This window comes from Oncorhynchus masou, chromosome 15 (genome assembly GCF_036934945.1).
Source record: "Oncorhynchus masou masou isolate Uvic2021 chromosome 15, UVic_Omas_1.1, whole genome shotgun sequence".
Lineage (NCBI taxonomy): Eukaryota > Metazoa > Chordata > Actinopteri > Salmoniformes > Salmonidae > Oncorhynchus > Oncorhynchus masou.
Window position 1 is genome coordinate 75,719,496 of NC_088226.1, and position 19,366 is coordinate 75,738,861.

General features: G+C 47.2%; 1 protein-coding gene across 1 annotated transcript in view; it reads right to left on the reverse strand.

The window, feature by feature from the left end:
- The window catches only part of LOC135556809 (anoctamin-1-like), a 191,368-nt gene that overhangs the window by 55,428 nt on the left and 116,574 nt on the right, over positions 1-19,366 (reverse strand). Inside the window, 2 exon segments of the mRNA XM_064990257.1 lie at positions 1,753-1,827; positions 16,695-16,754. Coding sequence (XP_064846329.1) covers positions 1,753-1,827; positions 16,695-16,754 — 135 coding nt within the window.

The following is a 19,366-nucleotide window of genomic DNA, read 5'->3' on the forward strand; positions in this document are numbered from 1 at the left end:
ATAGTGAGCTAGACGGAGGTATAGAAGGATAGTGTGCTAGACGGAGGTATAGAAGGATAGTGTGCTAGACGGAGGTATAGAAGGATAGTGTACTAGACGGAGGTATAGAAGGATAGTGTGCTAGACGGAGGTATAGAAGGATAGTGTGCTAGACGGAGGTATAGAAGGATAGTGTGCTAGACAGAGGTATAGAAGGATAGTGTGCTAGACAGAGGTATAGAAGGATAGTGTGCTAGACAGAGGTATAGAAGGATAGTGAGCTAGATGGAGGTATAGAATGATAGCGTGCTAGATGGAGGTATAGAAGGATAGTGTGCTAGATGGAGGTATAGAAGGATAGCGTGCGAGATGGGGGTATAGAAGGATAGCGTGCAAGATGGGGGTATAGAAGGATAGCGTGCCGGATGGAGGTATAGAAGGATAGCGTGCTAGATGGAGGTATAGAAGGATAGCGTGCTAGATGGAGATATAGAAGGATAGCTTGCTAGATGGAGGTATAGAAGGATAAAGTGCTAGATAGAGGTATAGATGGACAGATTGCTAGACAGGGGCATAGAAGGACAGAGTGCTAGATAGAGGTATAGAAGGATAGAGTGCTAGACAGAGGTATACAAGGATATAGTGCTAGATAGAGGTATATAGGGATATAGTGCTAGATGGAGGTTTAGAAGGACAGGATGCTAGATGGAGGTATAGAAGGATATAATTCTAGATGTAGGTATAGAAGGATATAGTGCTAGATGGAGGTATAGAAGGACATCATTCTAGATGGAGGTATAGAAGGACAGGGTGCTAGATGGAGGTATAGAAGGATATAGTGCTAGATGGAGGTATAGAAGAATATAGTGCTAGATGGAGGTATAGAAGGATATAGTGCTAGATGGAGGTATAGAAGGATATAGTGCTAGATGGAGGTATAGCAGGATATAGTGCTAGATAGGGGTATAGAAGGATATCATGCTAGATAGAGGTATAGAAGGATAGAGCGCTAAATAGAGGTGTAGAAGGATATAATGCTAGATAGAGGTATAGAGGGATATAATGCTTGATAGAGGTATAGAAGGATATAGTGCTAGATGGAGGTATAGAAGGATATAGTGCTAGATAGGGGTATAGAAGGATATCATGCTAGATAGAGGTATAGAAGGATATAGTGCTAAATAGAGGTGTAGAAGGATATAATGCTAGATGGAGGTATAGAAGGATATCATTCTAGATAGAGGAATAGATGCACAGTGCTAGATATAGGTATAGAAGGACAGAGGGATACTTAGAGGTATAGAGAGAGTGATAAATAGAGGTATAGAGTTATACTTAGAGGTTTTGAATGATAGCGGTATAGAGGTATACAAGGATAGGGTGATAGAGATATATGTGTAGAAGGATAGGGTGATAATTAGAGGTATAGAATGAACTTAGATGTATTGAATGATAGAGGTATAGCTGGATAGTGATAATTAGAGGTATAGAAGGATAGTGATAATTCGAGGTACAGAAGGAGAGTGATAATTAGAGATATAGACTGATAGTTATAATTAGAGGTATAGAAGGATAGAGTGATAGAGCTATATGGATAGAGGTATAGAAGGATAGTGATAATTAGAGGTATAGAGTGATAGCAAGTTCTAGAGCTATGGATAGAGGTATAGAAGGATAGATTGATAGATTGATAATTGGAGGTATAGAATGATAGAAGTATAGAATGATAGTGATGGATAGGGGTAAAAAAGGAAAGTGTGATAGTGACAGTACCATCATTAGAACGACGGACACGTTGATCATGTATCCTGGCAACCGATCCTCCAAAGTCAATGACTCTTGCTCCCTCTGCCAGAGGAACACAAACAAACACACAAACACACACACACACGTTTAGCAACTACTGTTGTTAATACAGCTAAATCAAAGTAACCATTATGAAAATGTTTAGATTACCATTACCACGGGGAATACAGCTAGATCACAGTAACCACGGTGAATACAGATACATCACAGTAACCATGGCGAATACAGCTACAGTGGGGCAAAAACGTATTTAGTCAGCCACCAATTGTGCAAGTTCTCCCACTTAAAAAGATGAGGCCTGTAATTTTCATCATAGGTACACTTCAACTATGACAGACAAAATGAGAAAAAAAATCCAGAAAATCACATCGTAGGATTTTTAATGAATTTATTTGCAAATTATGGTGGAAAATAAGTATTTGGTAACCTACAAACAAGCAAGATTTCTGGCTCTCACAGACCTGTAACTTCTTCTTTAAGAGGCTCCTCTGTCCTCCACTCGTTACCTGTATTAATGGCACCTGTTTGAACTTGTTATCAGTATAAAAGACACCTGTCCACAACCTCAAACAGTCACACTCCAAACTCCACTATGGCCAAGACCAAAGAGCTGTCAAAGATCACCAGAAACAAAATTGTAGACCTGCACCAGGCTGGGAAGACTGAATCTGCAATAGGTAAGCAGCTTGGTTTGAAGAAATCAACTGTGGAAGCAATTATTAGGAAATGGAAGACATACAAGACCACTGATAATCTCCCTCGATCTGGGGCTCCACGCAAGTTCTCACCCCGTGGGGTCAAAATGATCACAAGAACGGTGAGCAAAAATCCCAGAACCCACACGGGGGGACCTAGTGAATGACCTACAGAGAGCTGGGACCAAAGTAACAAAGCCTACCATCAGTAACACACTACGCCGCCAGGGACTCAAATCCTGCAGTGCCAGACGTGTCCCCCTGCTTTAGCCAGTACATGTCCAGGCCCATTTGAAGTTTGCTAGAGAGCATTTGGATGATCCAGAAGAAGATTAGGAGAATGTCATATGGTCAGACGAAACCAAAATATAACTTTTTGGTAAAAACTCAACTCGTCATGTTTGGAGGACAAAGAATGCTGAGTTGCATCCAAAGAAGACCATACCTACTGTGAAGCATGGGGGTGGAAACATCATGCTTTGTGGCTGTTTTTCTGCAAAGGGACCAGGACGACTGATCCGTGTAAAGGAAAGAATGAATGGGGCCATGTATCGTGAGATTTTGAGTGAAAACCTCCTTCCATCAGCAAGGGCATTGAAGATGAAACGTGGCTGGGTCTTTCAGCATGACAATGATCCCAAACACACCGCCCGTGCAACGAAGGAGTGGCTTCGTAAGAAGCATTTCAAGGTCCTGGAGTGGCCTAGCCAGTCTCCACATCTCAACCCCATAGAAAATCTTTGGAGGGAGTTGAAAGTCTGTTTCCCAGCAACATCCCCAAAACATCACTGCTCTAGAGGAGATCTGCATGGAGGAATGGGCCAAAATACCAGCAACAGTGTGTGAAAACCTTGTGAAGACTTACAGAAAACATTTGACCTCTGTCATTGCCAACAAAGGATATATAACTAAGTATTGAGATAAACTTTTGTTATTGACCAAATACTTATTTTCCACCATAATTTGTAAATAAATTCATTAAAATCCTACAATGTGATTTTCTGGATTTTTTTTCTCATTTTGTCTGTCATAGTTGAAGTGTACCTATGGTGAAAATGACAGGCCTCTCTCATATTTTTAAGTGAGAGAACTTGCACAATTGGTGGCTGACTAAATACTTTTTTGCCCCACTGTACATCACAGTAACCATGGTGAATAAAGCTACATCACAGTAAACATGGTGAATACAGCTAGATCACAATAACCATGGTTATTAAAGCTAAATCACAGTAACCATTGTGAATACAGCTAGATCACAGTAACCATGGTTATTAAAGCTAAATCCCAGTAACCATGGTGAATACAGCTTCATCACTGTAATCAGGGTGAATGTTCAGAAACTGTTTTTCTTCCTGTAAGCATTGCAACACAGGAATTTTGATACCCACAACCTTCTGTGCGCTTCGCAGACCACTGTGTACAAGAGTAGGGGCGGAAATATCTCCTTTAGATTCATGCAATGCTTTACTATATCATTGTATTTGCAGTTTCAAGAAAAAACTGCCGTTCATAAGTATTATATGCAGGTTTTAATTTAACAGCCCGTCACTGACAAGGAAGAAGGCTATTTAAAGAGTGCATGATGGGTGGAGGATTTTTAATTTTTTTATTTCACCTTTATTTAACCAGGTAGGCCAGTTGAGAACAAGTTCTCATTTACAACTGCAACCTGGCCAAAATAAAGCAAAAAGGTGCGACAAAAACAAGAGTTACACATGGGATAAACAAACGTACAGTCAATAACACAATATAAAAATCTATATACAGTGTGTGGAAAGTTAGTAAGATTAAGGAGATAAGGCAATAAATAGGCCAGAGTGGCGAGATAATTCCAATGAAGCATTAACATCTGAATGATAGATGTACAGATGATGATGTGCAAGTAGATACTGGGGTGCAAAAAAGCAAAAATAAATAACAATATGGGGATGAGGTAGTTGGGTGAGCTGTTAACAGATGGGCTGTGAACAGATGCAATGATCAGTAAGCTACACTTACAGCTGATTCAGTGATTTTTGCAGTTCGTTCCAGTCATTGGCAGCTGAGAACTGGAAGGAAAGGCTGCTAAAGTACGAGTTGGCGTTAGGGATGACCAGTGAAATATACCTGCTGGAGCAGGTGCTACGGGTGGGTGTTGTTATGGTGACCAGTGAGCTGAGATAAGGCAGGCCTTTACCTAGCAAAGACTATAGACTATAGATGACCAGGAGCCTGTGGGATTGGCGACAAATATAAAGCGAGGGCCAACCAACTAGAGCATACAGGTTGCAGTGGTGGGTACTATATGGGGCTTTGGAGAAAAAATGGAAGTAACGGTGATAGCAAATTGAATGCAGTCTGAGTAGAGTGTTGGAGGCGATTTTGTAAATAACGTCGCTAAAGTGAGGGATCGGTAGGATAGTCAGTTTTACGAGGGTATGTTTGGCGGCATGAGTGAAGGAGGCTTTGTTGTGAAATAGGAAGCCGATTCTAGATGTAATTTTGGACTGGAGATGCTTAATGTGATTCTGGAAGGAAAGTTTACAGTCTCACCAGACAACTAGGTATTTGTAGTTGTCCACATACTCTAAGTCAGAACCATCCAGAGCAGTGATGCAAGGCAGGCAGGCAGGTGGGGGAAGCGATCGGTTGAAGAGCATTCATTTAGTTTTACTTGCAATTAAGAGTAGTTGGAGACCATGGAAGAGTATTGTATGGCATTGAAGCTCGTCTGGAGGTTTGCTAACAGTGTCCAAAGAAGGGCCAGAAGTATACAGAATGGTATCGTCTGCGTAGAGTTGGATCAGAGAGTCAAGAGCAGCAAGAGCGACATCATTGATGTATAGAGAGAAAAGAGTCAGCCCGAGAATTTAACCCTCTGGCACCTCAATAGAGAGAGCCAGAGGTCCGGACAACAGGCCCTCCTATTTGAACACTGAACTTTATCTGAAAAGTAGTTGGTGAACCAGGTGAGGGAGACATACTGACAGGGTTACGGTTGGACTCGCACCGACAGGGTTACGGTTGGACTCGCACCGACAGGGTTACGGTTGGAGTCGCACCGACAGGGTTACGGTTGGACTCGCACCGACAGGGTTACGGTTGGACTCGCACCGACAGGGTTACGGTTGGACTCGCACCGACAGGGTTACGGTTGGACTCGCACCGACAGGGTTACGGTTGGACTCGCACCGACAGGGTTACGGTTGGACTCGCACCGACAGGGTTACGGTTGGACTCGCACCGACAGGGTTACGGTTGGACTCGCACCGGGCTCTCTCATGCCGTCCCTGGAGGGGGTGCGTCACCTGAGTGGGTTGATTCACTGATGTGGTCATCCTGTCTGGGTTGGCGCCCCCCCCCTTGGGTTGTGCCATGGCGGAGATCTTTGCGGGCTATACTCAGCTTTGTCTCAGGATGGTAAGTTGGTGGTTGAAGATATGCCTCCAGTGGTGTGGGGGCTGTGCTTTGGCAAAGTGGGTGGGGTTATATCCTTCCTGTTTGGCCCTGTCCGGGGGTGTCCTCGGGTGGGGCCACAGTGTCTCCTGACCCCTCCTGTCTCAGCCTCCAGTATTTATGCTGCAGTAGTTTATGTGTCGGGGGCTGGGGTCAGTTTGTTATATCTGGAGTACTTCTCCTGTCCAATTCGGTGTCCTGTGTGAATAAAGTGTGCGTTCTCTAATTCTCTCCTTCTCTCTCTCGGAGGACCTGAGCCCTAGGACCATGCCCCAGGACTACCTGACATGATGACTCCTTGCTGTCCCCAGTCCACCTGGCCGTGCTGCTGCTCCAGTTTCAACTGTTCTACCTTATTATTATTCAACCATGCTGGTCATTTATGAACATTTGAACATCTTGGCCATGTTCTGTTATAATCTCCACCCGGCACAGCCGGAAGAGGACTGGCCACCCCACATATGCTCTCTCTAATTCTCTTTCTTTCTCTCTCTCGGAGGACCTGAGCCCTAGGACCATGCCCCAGGACTACTTGACATGATGACTCCTTGCTGTCCCCAGTCCACCTGGCCGTGCTGCTGCTCCAGTTTCAACTGTTCTGCCTTATTATTATTCGACCATGCTGGTCATTTATGAACATTTGAACATCTTGGCCATGTTCTGTTATAATCTCTACCCGGCACAGCCAGAAGAGGACTGGCCACCCCACATAGCCTGGTTCCTCTCTAGGTTTCTTCCTAGGTTTTGGCCTTTCTAGGGAGTTTTTCCTAACCACCGTGCATCTACACCTGCATTGCTTGCTGTTTGGGGTTTTAGGCTGGGTTTCTGTACAGCACTTTGAGATATCAGCTGATGTACGAAGGGCTATATAAATAAATTTGATTTGATTTGATTTGATTTGACAGGGTTACGGTTGGACTCGCACCGACAGGGTTACGGTTGGACTCGCACCGACAGGGTTACGGTTGGACTCGCACCGACAGGGTTACGGTTGGACTCGCACCGACAGGGTTACGGTTGGACTCGCACCGACAGGGTTACGGTTGGACTCGCACCGACAGGGTTACGGTTGGACTCGCACCGACAGGGTTAACGTTGGACTCGCACCGACAGGGTTAAGGTTGGACTCGCACCGACAGGGTTACGGTTGGACTCGCACCGACAGGGTTACGGTTGGACTCGCACCGACAGGGTTACGGTTGGACTCGCACCGACAGGGTTACGGTTGGACTCGCACCGACAGGGTTACGGTTGGACTCGCACCGACAGGGTTACGGTTGGACTCGCACCGACAGGGTTACGGTTGGACTCGCACCGACAGGGTTACGGTTGGAGTCACTGACAGGGTTACGTTTGGAGTGTCTGACAGGGTTATGGTTGGACTCGCACTGACAGGGTTACGGTTGGACTCGCACTGACAGGGTTACGGTTGGACTCGCACTGACAGGGTTCCGGTTGGAGTCACTGACAGGGTTACGGTTGGACTCGCACCGACAGGGTTACGGTTGGACTCGCACCGACAGGGTTACGGTTGGACTCGCACCGACAGGGTTACGGTTGGACTCGCACCGACAGGGTTACGGTTGGACTCGCACCGACAGGGTTACGGTTGGAGTCACTGACAGGGTTACGTTTGGAGTGTCTGACAGGGTTATGGTTGGACTCGCACTGACAGGGTTACGGTTGGACTCGCACTGACAGGGTTACGGTTGGACTCGCACTGACTGGGTTCCGGTTGGAGTCACTGACAGGGTTCCGGTTGGAGTCACTGACAGGGTTACGTTTGGAGTGTCTGACAGGGTTACGAATGGAGTCGCACTGACAGGGTTACGGTTGGACTCGCACCGACAGGGTTACGGTTGGACTCGCACCGACAGGGTTACGGTTGGACTCGCACCGACAGGGTTACGGTTGGACTCGCACCGACAGGGTTACGGTTGGAGTCACTGACAGGGTTACGTTTGGAGTGTCTGACAGGGTTATGGTTGGACTCGCACTGACAGGGTTACGGTTGGACTCGCACTGACAGGGTTACGGTTGGACTCGCACTGACAGGGTTCCGGTTGGAGTCACTGACAGGGTTACGGTTGGACTCGCACCGACAGGGTTATGGTTGGACTCGCACCGACAGGGTTACGGTTGGACTCGCACCGACAGGGTTACGGTTGGACTCGCACCGACAGGGTTACGGTTGGACTCGCACCGACAGGGTTACGGTTGGAGTCACTGACAGGGTTACGTTTGGAGTGTCTGACAGGGTTATGGTTGGACTCGCACTGACAGGGTTACGGTTGGACTCGCACTGACAGGGTTACGGTTGGACTCGCACTGACAGGGTTACGGTTGGACTCGCACTGACTGGGTTCCGGTTGGAGTCACTGACAGGGTTCCGGTTGGAGTCACTGACAGGGTTACGTTTGGAGTGTCTGACAGGGTTACGAATGGAGTCGCACTGACAGGGTTACGGTTGGACTCGCACTGACAGGGTTACGGTTGGACCCGCACTGACAGCGTTACGGTTGGACTCGCACTGACAGCGTTACGGTTGGACTCGCACTGACAGCGTTACGGTTGGACTCGCACTGACAGCGTTACGGTTGGACTCGCACTGACAGGGTTACGGTTGGACTCGCACTGACAGGGTTACGGTTGGACTCGCACTGACAGGGTTACGGTTGGACTCGCACTGACAGGGTTACGGTTGGACTCGCACTGACAGGGTTACGGTTGGACTCGCACTGACAGGGTTACGGTTGGACTCGCACTGACAGGGTTACGGTTGGACTCGCACTGACAGGGTTACGGTTGGACTCGCACTGACAGGGTTACGGTTGGACTCGCACTGACAGGGTTACGGTTGGACTCGCACTGACAGGGTTACGGTTGGACTCGCACTGACAGGGTTACGGTTGGACTCGCACTGACAGGGTTACGGTTGGACTCGCACTGACTGGGTTACGGTTCGACTCGCACTGACAGGGTTCCGGTTGGAGTCACTGACAGGGTTCCGGTTGGAGTCACTGACAGGGTTCCGGTTGGAGTCACTGACAGGGTTCCGGTTGGAGTCATTGACAGGGTTCCGGTTGGAGTCATTGACAGGGTTCCGGTTGGAGTCACTGACAGGGTTCCGGTTGGAGTCACTGACAGGGTTCCGGTTGGAGTCATAGACAGGGTTCCGGTTGGAGTCACTGACAGGGTTCCGGTTGGAGTCACTGACAGGGTTCCGGTTGGAGTCACTGACAGGGTTCCGGTTGAAGTCACTGACAGGGTTCCGGTTGAAGTCACTGACAGGGTTCCGGTTGAAGTCACTGACAGGGTTCCGGTTGAAGTCACTGACAGGGTTCCGGTTGAAGTCACTGACAGGGTTCCGGTTGAAGTCACTGACAGGGTTACGGTTGGACTCGCACTGACAGGGTTACGGTTGGACTCGCACTGACAGGGTTACGGTTGGAGTCACTGACAGGGTTACGGTTTTAGTCACTGACAGGGTTACGGTTGGAGTCACTGACAGGGTTACGGTTGGAGTCACTGACAGGGTTACGGTTGGAGTCACTGACAGGGTTACGGTTGGAGTCACTAACAGGGTTCCGGTTGGACTCGCACTGACAGGGTTAGTCCCCTCTACCACACGGAACCCCACTAATCTACCGACGAAAACGCACGGGGTGGCTAAAAACAGACCTCCATCTTCTGCTAGCTTGCTACCGATGGCCCGGCTAGCTGTCTGAATCGCCGTTATCCCAACCAACCTCACTACTCACTGGACCCTTATGATCACTCGACTCAGAATGCCTCTCCTTAATGTCAATATGCCTTGTCCATTGCTGTTCTGGTTAGTGTTTATTGGCTTATTTCACTGCAGAGCCTCTAGCCCTGTTCATTATTCCTTATCCAACCCTTCAGTTCCACCACCCACACATGTGATGACATCACCTGGGTTCAATTATATTTCAAGAGAAAATATCTCTTTCATCATCACTAAATGACTATGTTTACCTCCACTATATTCACATCCTACCATACCTTTGTCTGTACACTATACCTTGAATCTATTTTATCGTCCCCAGAAACCTGCTCCTTTTACTCTGTTCCGGACATCCTAGACGTTCAAGTTTCATAGCTTTTAGCCGTACCCTTTTCCTACTCCTCCTCTGTTCCTCTGGTGATGTAGAGGTGAATCAAGGCCCTGCAGTGCCTAGCTGCACTCCTATTCCCCAGGAGCTCTCTTTTGATGACTGCTGTAATTATAAAAGCCTTGGTTTCATGCATGTTAACATTAGAAGCCTCCTCCCTAAGTTTGTTTTATTCACTGCTTTAGCACAATCTGCCAACCCGGATGTATTAGCCGTGTCTGAATCCTGGCTTAGGAAGACCACCAATAAATCTCCATCCCTAACTACAACATTTTCAGACAAGATAGAACGGCCAAAGGGGGCGTTGTTGCAATCTACTGCAGAGATAGCCTGCAGAGTTCTGTCCTGCTATCCAGGTTTGTACCCAAACCATTTGAACTTCTACTTTTAAAAATCCAACTCTCTAAAAACAAGTCTCTCACCATTGCCGCCTGCAATAGACCACCCTCTGCCCCCAGCTGTGCTCTGGATACCATATGTGAACTGATTTCCCCCATCTATCTTCAGAGCTCGTGCTGCTTGGTGACCTAAACTGTGACATGCTTAACACCCCGAACATCCTACAATCTAAACTTGATGCCTTCAATCTCACACAAATTATCAATAAACCAACCAGGTACAACCCCAAAGCCGAAAACATGGGCACCCTCATAGATATCATCCTAACCAACTTGCCCTCTAAATTCACCTCTGCTGTTTTCAACCAAGATCTCAGCGATCACTGCCTCATTGCCTGCATCCGTAATGGGTCAGCGGTCAAACAACCTCCATCACTATCAAATGCTCCCTGAAACACTTCAGCGAGCAGGCCTTTCTAATCGACCTGGCCCAGGTATCCTAGAAGGATATTGACCTCATCCCGTCAGTAGAGGATGCCTGGTTATTCTTTAAAAATGCCTTCCTCACCATCTTAATTAAGCATGCCCCATTCAAGACATTTTAAACCAGGAACAGATACAGCCCTAGGTTCTCTCCAGACCTGACTGCCCTTAACCAAAACAAAAACATCCTGTGGCGTTCTGCATTAGCATTGAACAGCCCCCATGAAATGAAACGTTTCAGGGAAGCTAGAAACCAATATACACAGGCAGTTAGAAAAGCCAAGGCTAGCTTTTTCAAGCAGAAATTTGCTTCCTACAACACAAACTCAAAAACGTTCTGGGACATCATAATGTCCATGGAGAATAAGTGCACCTCCTTCCAGCTGCCCACTGCACTGAGGATAGGAAACTTTTTTTTTTTACCTTTATTTAACGAGGCAAGTCAGTTAAGAACAAATTCTTATTATCAATGATGGCCTAGGAACAGTGGGTTAACTCCCTGTTCAGGGGCAGAACGACAGATTTGTACCTTGTCAGCTCGGGGATTTGAACTTGCAACCTTCCGATTACTAGTCCAACGCTCTAACCACTAGGCCACCTCCGATAAATCCACTATAATTGAGAATTTCAATAAACATTTTTCTACGGCTGGCCATGCTTTCACCTGGCTACCCCGGTCAGCAGCACTGCACCCCCACTGCAGCTCGCCCAAGCCTTCCCCATTTCTCCTTCTCCCAAATCCAGTCAGCTGATGTTCTGAAAGATCTGCAAAATCTGGACCCCCACAAATCAGCCGGGCTAGACATTCTGGACCCTTTCTTTCTAAAATTATCTGCCGAAATTGTTGCAACCCCTATTACTAGCCTGTTCAACCTCTCTTTCCCAAAGATTGGAAAGCAGCTGCTGTCATCCCCCTCTTCAAAGTTGGGGACGCTCTTGACCCAAACTACTACAGACCTATATCTATCCTACCCTGCCTTTATAAGGTCTTCAAAAGCCAAGTTAACAAACAGATCACCGACCATTTTGAATCCTACTGTACCTTCTCCGCTATGCAATCTAGTTTCAGAGATGGTCATGGATGCACCTCAGCCACGCTCAAGGTCCTAAACGATATCTTAACTGCGATCGATAAGAAACAGTACTGAGCAGCCGTCTTCATTGACCTGGCCAAGGCTACGACTCTGTCAATCACCACATCCTCATCGGCAGACTCGATAGCCTTGGTTTCTCAAATGATTGTCTCGCCTGGTTCACCAACTACTTCTCCGAAAGAGTTCAGTGTGTCAAATCTGAGGGCCTGTTGTCTGGGCCTCTGGCAGTCTCTATGGGGGTGCCAAAGGGTTCAATTCTTGGGCTGACTCTCTTCTCTGTATACATCAATGAGGTTGCTCTTGCTGCTGGTGATTCTCTGATCCGCCTCTACGTAGACGACACCATTCTGTATATTTCTGGCCCTTCTTTGGACACTTAACAACCCTCCAAATGAGCTTCAATGCGATACAACACTCCTTCCTTGGCCTCCAACTGCTCTTAAATACAAGTCAAACAACAAAACATCCTTCACCCATGCTGCCAAATATACCCCCGTAAAACTGACCATCTTACAGATCCTTGACTTCGGCGATGTAATTTACAAAATAGCCTCCAACACCCTACTCAACAAATTGGATGCAGCCTATCACAGTGCCATCCGTTTTGTCCCCAAAGCCCCATATACTACCCACCACTGCGACCTGTACGCTCTCGTTGGCTGGCCCTCGACTTCATACTCGTCGCCAAATCTACTTACTGGCTCCAGGTCATCTACAAGACTCTGCTAGGTAAAGTCCCGCCTTATCTCTGCTCGCTGGTCACCATAGCAGCACCCACTTGTAGCACGCTCTCCAGCAGGTATATCTCACTTGTCACCCCCAAAGCCAATTCCTCCTTTGGCCGCCTCTCCGTCCAGTTCTCTGCTGCCATTGACTGGAACGAACTACAAAAATCTCTGAAACTGGAAACACATATCTCCCTCACTAACTTTAAGCACCAGCAGTCAGACCAGCTCACAGATCACTACACATAGCCCATCTATAAATAGACCAAACAACTACCTCTTCCCCTACTGTATTTATTTATTTATTTTGCTCCTTTGCACCCCAGTATTACTACTTTGCACACTCATCTACTGTCAAATCTACGATTCCAGTGCTATATTTTACTTCGCCACCATGGCCTATTTATTGCCTTTACCTCCCTTTTCTCACCTCATTTGCTCACATTGTATATAGACTTATTTTTCTACTGTATTATTGACTGTATGTTTGTTTTACTCCATGTGTAACTCTGTGTTGTTATATGTGTCGAACTGCTTTGCTTTATCTTGGCCAGGTCGCAGTTGTAAATGAGAACTTGTTCTCAACTTGCCTACCTGGTTAAATGAAGGTTAAATAAAATAAATAAAATAAAACATACTGACAGGGTTAGACTCATACAGACAGGTTTAGGGTTAGACGTATACTGACATGGAAATCATGTGCCTGTTTACTGAAAGTGTCAACATCTCTCTAGCTAGTCTACCTTCTCTCTATATATATAATCTGAGGTAATCTGCGGAAGGTAAGCAGCTTTTGGCTAAACCAACCAGAGCAGGGGTTCCCACACACACACACACACACGTACACACACACACACGCACGTACACACAGGTTTATTTACTAAATTGCAGTTAAGCCTTAGCATTAGCATCCTTCAGTTCAAAACAATGGAAGCTTTGTAAGCATCCTTCAGTTCAAAACAATGGAAGCTCTGTTAAAATCCTTCAGTTCAAAACAATGGAAGATCTGTTAGCATCCTTCAGATAAAAACAATGGAACCTGTGTTAGCATCCTTCAGATAAAAACAATGGAAGCTTTGCTAGCATCATTCAGATAAAAACAATGGAAGCTTTGCTAGCATCCTTCAGATAAAAACAATGGAAGCTCTGTTAGCTTGATCTGTAACAAAACAGTAGGAGCTCGTCAGCATGCTTTGTTTAACAAATTCAATGGAACTCCTCCGTCCCTCCATCCCTCCCCTCCCACAACTTCTTTCCCTCCCTCCCTCCCTCCACTCCCACAACTTCTTTCTTTCCCTCTCCTTCCTTGCTTCTCTCCTTCCCTCCCACCACTTATCTCTTTCCCTCCCTCCACTCCCACAACTTCTTTCTTTCCCTCTCCTTCCTTGCTTCTCTCCTTCCCTCCCAGCACTTCTTTCTTTCCCTCCCTTTCTCTCTTTCCCTCCCTCCTCTCCCCCCTCCCTCACCCTCTTTCCTTCCCTCTCTCCCCCCTCCCTCACCCTCTTTCCTTCCCTCTCTCCCCTTCCTTCCTTCCTTCCTTCCTTCCCTCCTTCCTTCCCTCCTTCCTTCCCTCCTTCCTTACCTCCTTCCTTACCTCCTTCCTTACCTCCTTCCTTACCTCCTTCCTTACCTCCTTCCTTACCTCCTTCCCACCACAGCTCTCCTTCCCTCCCTCCCACCACTTTCTTTACCTCCTTCCCTCCCTCCCTCTCTCTCTCTCCTCCCCTCCCACCACTTCTTTCCCTCCCTCCCTTTCTTTCTCCTTCCCTGCTTCCCTCCCCCTCTTTCCCAACCTCCCTCCCCCTCTCTCTTTCCCTCCCACTACTTCTTTCTTTCCCTCCCTCTCCTTCCCTCAACCCATTTCTCTATCCTCCCCTCCCTCCATTTCTCTATCCTTCCCTATCTCCTTCTCTCCTTCCCTTGCTCCCTCCCACCAATTATCTCCCCCTCCCTCCCTCGCTCCTTCCATTCCACCCTCCCTCACTCGCTCTTTCCATTCCTCCCTCACTCTGCTCTTTCCATTCCTCCCTCCCTCCCTCTCCTTCCATTCCTCCCACCCTCCCTCTCTCCTTTCATGCCTCCCTCCATCCCACCACTCCTCTCCATCCATTCCTCCCTCCTTCCATTCCTCCCTCCCTCTCTCCTTCCATTCCTCCCTCCCTCTCTCCTTCCATTCCTGCCTCCCTCTCTCCTTCCTTCTTTCCATTCCTCCCTCTCCTTCCCTCCCTCTCTCCTCCCCTTCCACCACTTATTTCCCTCCCTCCCTTTCTCTCTCCTTCCCTGCTTCCCTCATCTCATTCTCTCCTTCCCTTGCTCCCTCCCACCACATATCCCTCCCTCCCTCCTCTCCTTCCATTTCTCCCTCCCTCCCTCCTCTCCTTCCATTCCTCCCTCCATTCCTCCCTCGCTCCTTCCCTCCTTCGCTCCTTCCATTCCTCCCTCCCTCACTCGCTCTTTCCATTCCTCCCTCCCTCACTCGCTCTTTCCATTCCTCCCTCCCTCCTCTCCTTCCATTCCTCCCTCCCTCCTCTCCTTCCATTCCTCCCTCCCTCTCTCCTTTCATGCCTCCCTCCATCCCCCCGCTCCTCTCCTTCCATTCCTCCCTCCTTCCATTCCTCCCTCCTTCCCTCTCTCCTTCCCTCTTTCCATTCCTCCCTCTCCTTCCCTCCCTCTCTCCTCCCCTTCCACCACTTATTTCCCTCCCTCCCTTTCTCTCTCTCCTTCCCTGCTTCCCTCATCTTCTCTCATTCCCTTGCTCCATCCCACCACTTATCCCTCCCTCCCTCTCTCCTTGCCTTCCATTCCTCCCTCCCTCCTCTCCTTCCATTCCTCCCTCCATTCCTCCCTCGCTCCTTCCCTCCTTCCATTCCTCCCTCCCTCACTCGCTCTTTCCATTCCTCCCTCCCTCCATTCCTCCCTCACTCCTTCCCTCGCGCCATCCCTCCTTCACTCCCTCCTTCCCATCCCATCCCTCCTCTCCTTCCCTACTTCCCTCCTTCCCTCCCTCCTCTCCTTCTTTTCCTCATTCTCTCCCTCCTCTCCTTCCATTCCTCCCTCCCTCCTCTCCTCTCTTTCCTCTCTCCCTCCCACTCTCCTCGCCTTCCATTCCTCCCTCCGTCCTCTCCTTCCATTCCTCCCTCCATTCCTCCCTCGCTCCTTCCCTCCTTCGCTCCTTCCATTCCTCCCTCACTCGCTCTATCCATTCCTCCCTCCCTCCCTCCTCTCCCTCCATTCCTCCCTCCCTCCATTCCTCCCTCCCTCTCTCCTTTCATGCCTCCCTCCATCCCCCCGCTCCTCTCCTTCCATTCCTCCCTCCTTCCATTCCTCCCTCCCTCTCTCCTTCCATTATTCCTCCCTCCCTCCATTCCTCCCTCCCTTTCTCCTATCCTCTTTCCATTCCTCCCTCTCCTTCCCTCCCTCTCTCCTCCCCTTCCACCACTTATTTCCCTCCCTCCCTTTCTCTCTCCTTCTCTGCTTCCCTCATCTCCTTCTCTCCTTCCCTTGCTCCATCCCACCACTTATCCCACCCTCCCTCCTCTCCTTCCATTTCTCCCTCCCTCCCTCTCTCCTCGCCTTCCATTCCTCCCTCCCTCCTCTCCTTCCATTCCTCCCTCCATTCCTCCCTCGCTCCTTCCCTCGCGCCATCCCTCCTTCCCTCCCTCCTTCCCATCCCATCCCTCCTCTCCTTCCCTACTTCCCTCCCTCCTCTCCTTCCATTCCTCCTTCTCTCCCTCCTCTCCTTCCATTCCTCCCTCCCTCCCTCCTCTCCTCTCCTTCCATTCCTCCCTCCCTCCATTCCTCCTTCCCTTGCTCCCTCCTTCCCATCCCATCCCTCCTCTCCTTCCATTCCTCCCTCCCCTCCTTCCATTCCTCCCTCCCCTCCTTCCATTCCTCCCTCTGTCCATCAGTTGTACCTGTGAGAGCAGTGTGTCTTTCCCTCCCTCCACTCCTTCCATTCCATTCCTCCCTCCCTCCATTCCCCCCTCCCACCCTCCATCAGCTGTACCTGTGAGAGCATCTTGTCCTTCTCTCCCTCCTCTGCTTCACCATACCCCACTCCACCTAGCTGCAAATAATAGAAGGCATAATGTCATCACACACACACATGCACGCACAAACACACATGGAGCTAAGCTGTCTTTGTGAGTAAATACTATTTTGTATACCAACCTTTCACAATACACACCTGAATACTAACACACACCTGTATACTAACACACATCGGTACACTACCACACAATACACACCTGTATGCCAACACACACCTGTATGCTAACACACATCTGTACACTACCACACAATACACACACCTGTATGCCGACACACACCTGTATGCTAACACACACCTGTACGCTAACACACATCTGTACACTACCACACAATACACACACCTGTACGCTAACACACATCTGTACACTACTACACAATACACACACCTGTATGCCAACACACACCTGTACGCTAACACACACCTGTACGCTAACACACAATACACACACCTGTATGCTAACACACACCATATATACTTACAGTACCAGTCAAAAGTTTGGAGACACCCACTCATTCAAGGGTTCTTCTTTATTTTACTATTGTCTACATTGTAGAATAATAGTGAAGACATCAAAACTATGAAATAACACACATGGAACCATGTAGCAATCAAAAAGTGTTAAACAAATAAAAATATATATTTTATATTTGAAATTCTTCAACGTTTTTTGCCTTGATGACAGCTTTGCTCACTCTCAACCAGCTTCATGAGGTAGTTGGTGCTACATGAAGCTGGTTGAGAGAATGTCAAGTGTGCAAAGCTGTCATCAAGACAAAGGGTTGCTATTTGAAGAATCTCAAATATATAAAATATATTTTTGTTTAACACTTTTTAGTACATAATTCCATATGTGTTTACCAATGTAGAAAATAGTAGAAATAAAGAAAAACCTTTGAATGAGTAGGTGTTCTAAAACATTTGACCGGTAGTCTAGCTCTATATATCTCTATCTATAAATATCTATAACTATATCTACAGTATATATCAATCTATGTCTATATACAGGGCCTTTCAAAATTATTTATTCCCCTTGGAGTTTTTCCTATTTTGTTGCATTACAACCGTAATTTAAATGGCTTTTTATTTGGATTTCATGTAATGGACATACATACACAAAATAGTCCAAATTGGTGAAGCGAAATGAAAAAAATAACTTCTTCAAAAAAAATCTAAAATTGAAAAGTGGTGCGTGTATATGTATTCACCCCCTTTGCTATGAAGCCCCTAAATAAGATCTGGTGCCATCAATTACCTTCAGAAGTCACATCATTTGTTAAACAAAGTGCACCTGTGTGCAATCTAAGTGTCACATGATCTCAGTATATACAGTGCCTTGCGAAAGTATTCGGCCCCCTTGAACTTTGCGAACTTTTGCCACATTTCAGGCTTCAAACATAAAGATATAAAACTGTATTTTTTTCAGATCAGAATCAACAACAAGTGGGACACAATCATGAAGTGGAACGACATTTATTGGATATTTCAAACTTTTTTAACAAATCAAAAACAGAAACTTTGTAGCGCCACCTTTTGCTGCGATTACAACTGTAAGTCGCTTGGGGTATGTCTCTATCAGTTTTGCACATCGAGAGACTGACATTTTTTCTCATCCCTCCTTGCAAAACAGCTCGAGCTCAGTGAGGTTGGATGGAGAGCATTTGTGAACAGCAGTTTTCAGTTCTTTCCACAGATTCTCGATTGGATTCAGGTCTGGACTTTGACTTGGCCATTCTAACACCTGGATATGTTTATTTTTGAACCATTCCATTGTAGATTTTGCTTTATGTTTTGGATCATTGTCTTGTTGGAAGACAAATCTCCGTCCCAGTCTCAGGTCTTTTGCAGACTCCATCAGGTTTTCTTCCAGAATGGTCCTGTATTTGGCTCCATCCATCTTCCCATCAATTTTAACCATCTTCCCTGTCCCCGCTGAAGAAAAGCAGGCCCAAACCATGATGCTGCCACCACCATGTTTGACAGTGGGGATGGTGTGGTCAGGGTGATGAGCTGTGTTGCTTTTACGCCAAACATAACGTTTTGCATTGTTGCCAAAAAGTTCCATTTTGGTTTCATCTGACCAGAGCACCTTCTTCCACATGTTTGGTGTGTCTCCCAGGTGGCTTGTGGCAAACTTTAAATTACACTTTTTATGGATATCTTTAAGAAATGGCTTTCTTCTTGCCACTCTTCCATAAAGGCCAGATTTGTGCAATATACGACTGATTGTTGTCCTATGGACAGAGTCTCCCACCTCAGCTGTAGATCTCTGCAGTTCATCCAGAGTGATCATGGGCCTCTTGGCTGCATCTCTGATCAGTCTTCTCATTGTATGAGCTGAAAGTTTAGAGGGACGGCCAGGTCTTGGTAGATTTGCAGTGGTCTGATACTCCTTCCATTTCAATATTATCGCTTGCACAGTGCTCCTTGGGATGTTTAAAGCTTGGGAAATCTTTTTGTATCCAAATCCGGCTTTAAACTTCTTCACAACAGTATCTCGGACCTGCCTGGTGTGTTCCTTGTTCTTCATGATGCTCTCTGCGCTTTCAACGGACCTCTGAGACTATCACAGTGCAGGTGCATTTATACGGAGACTTGATTACACACAGGTGGATTGTATTTATCATCAT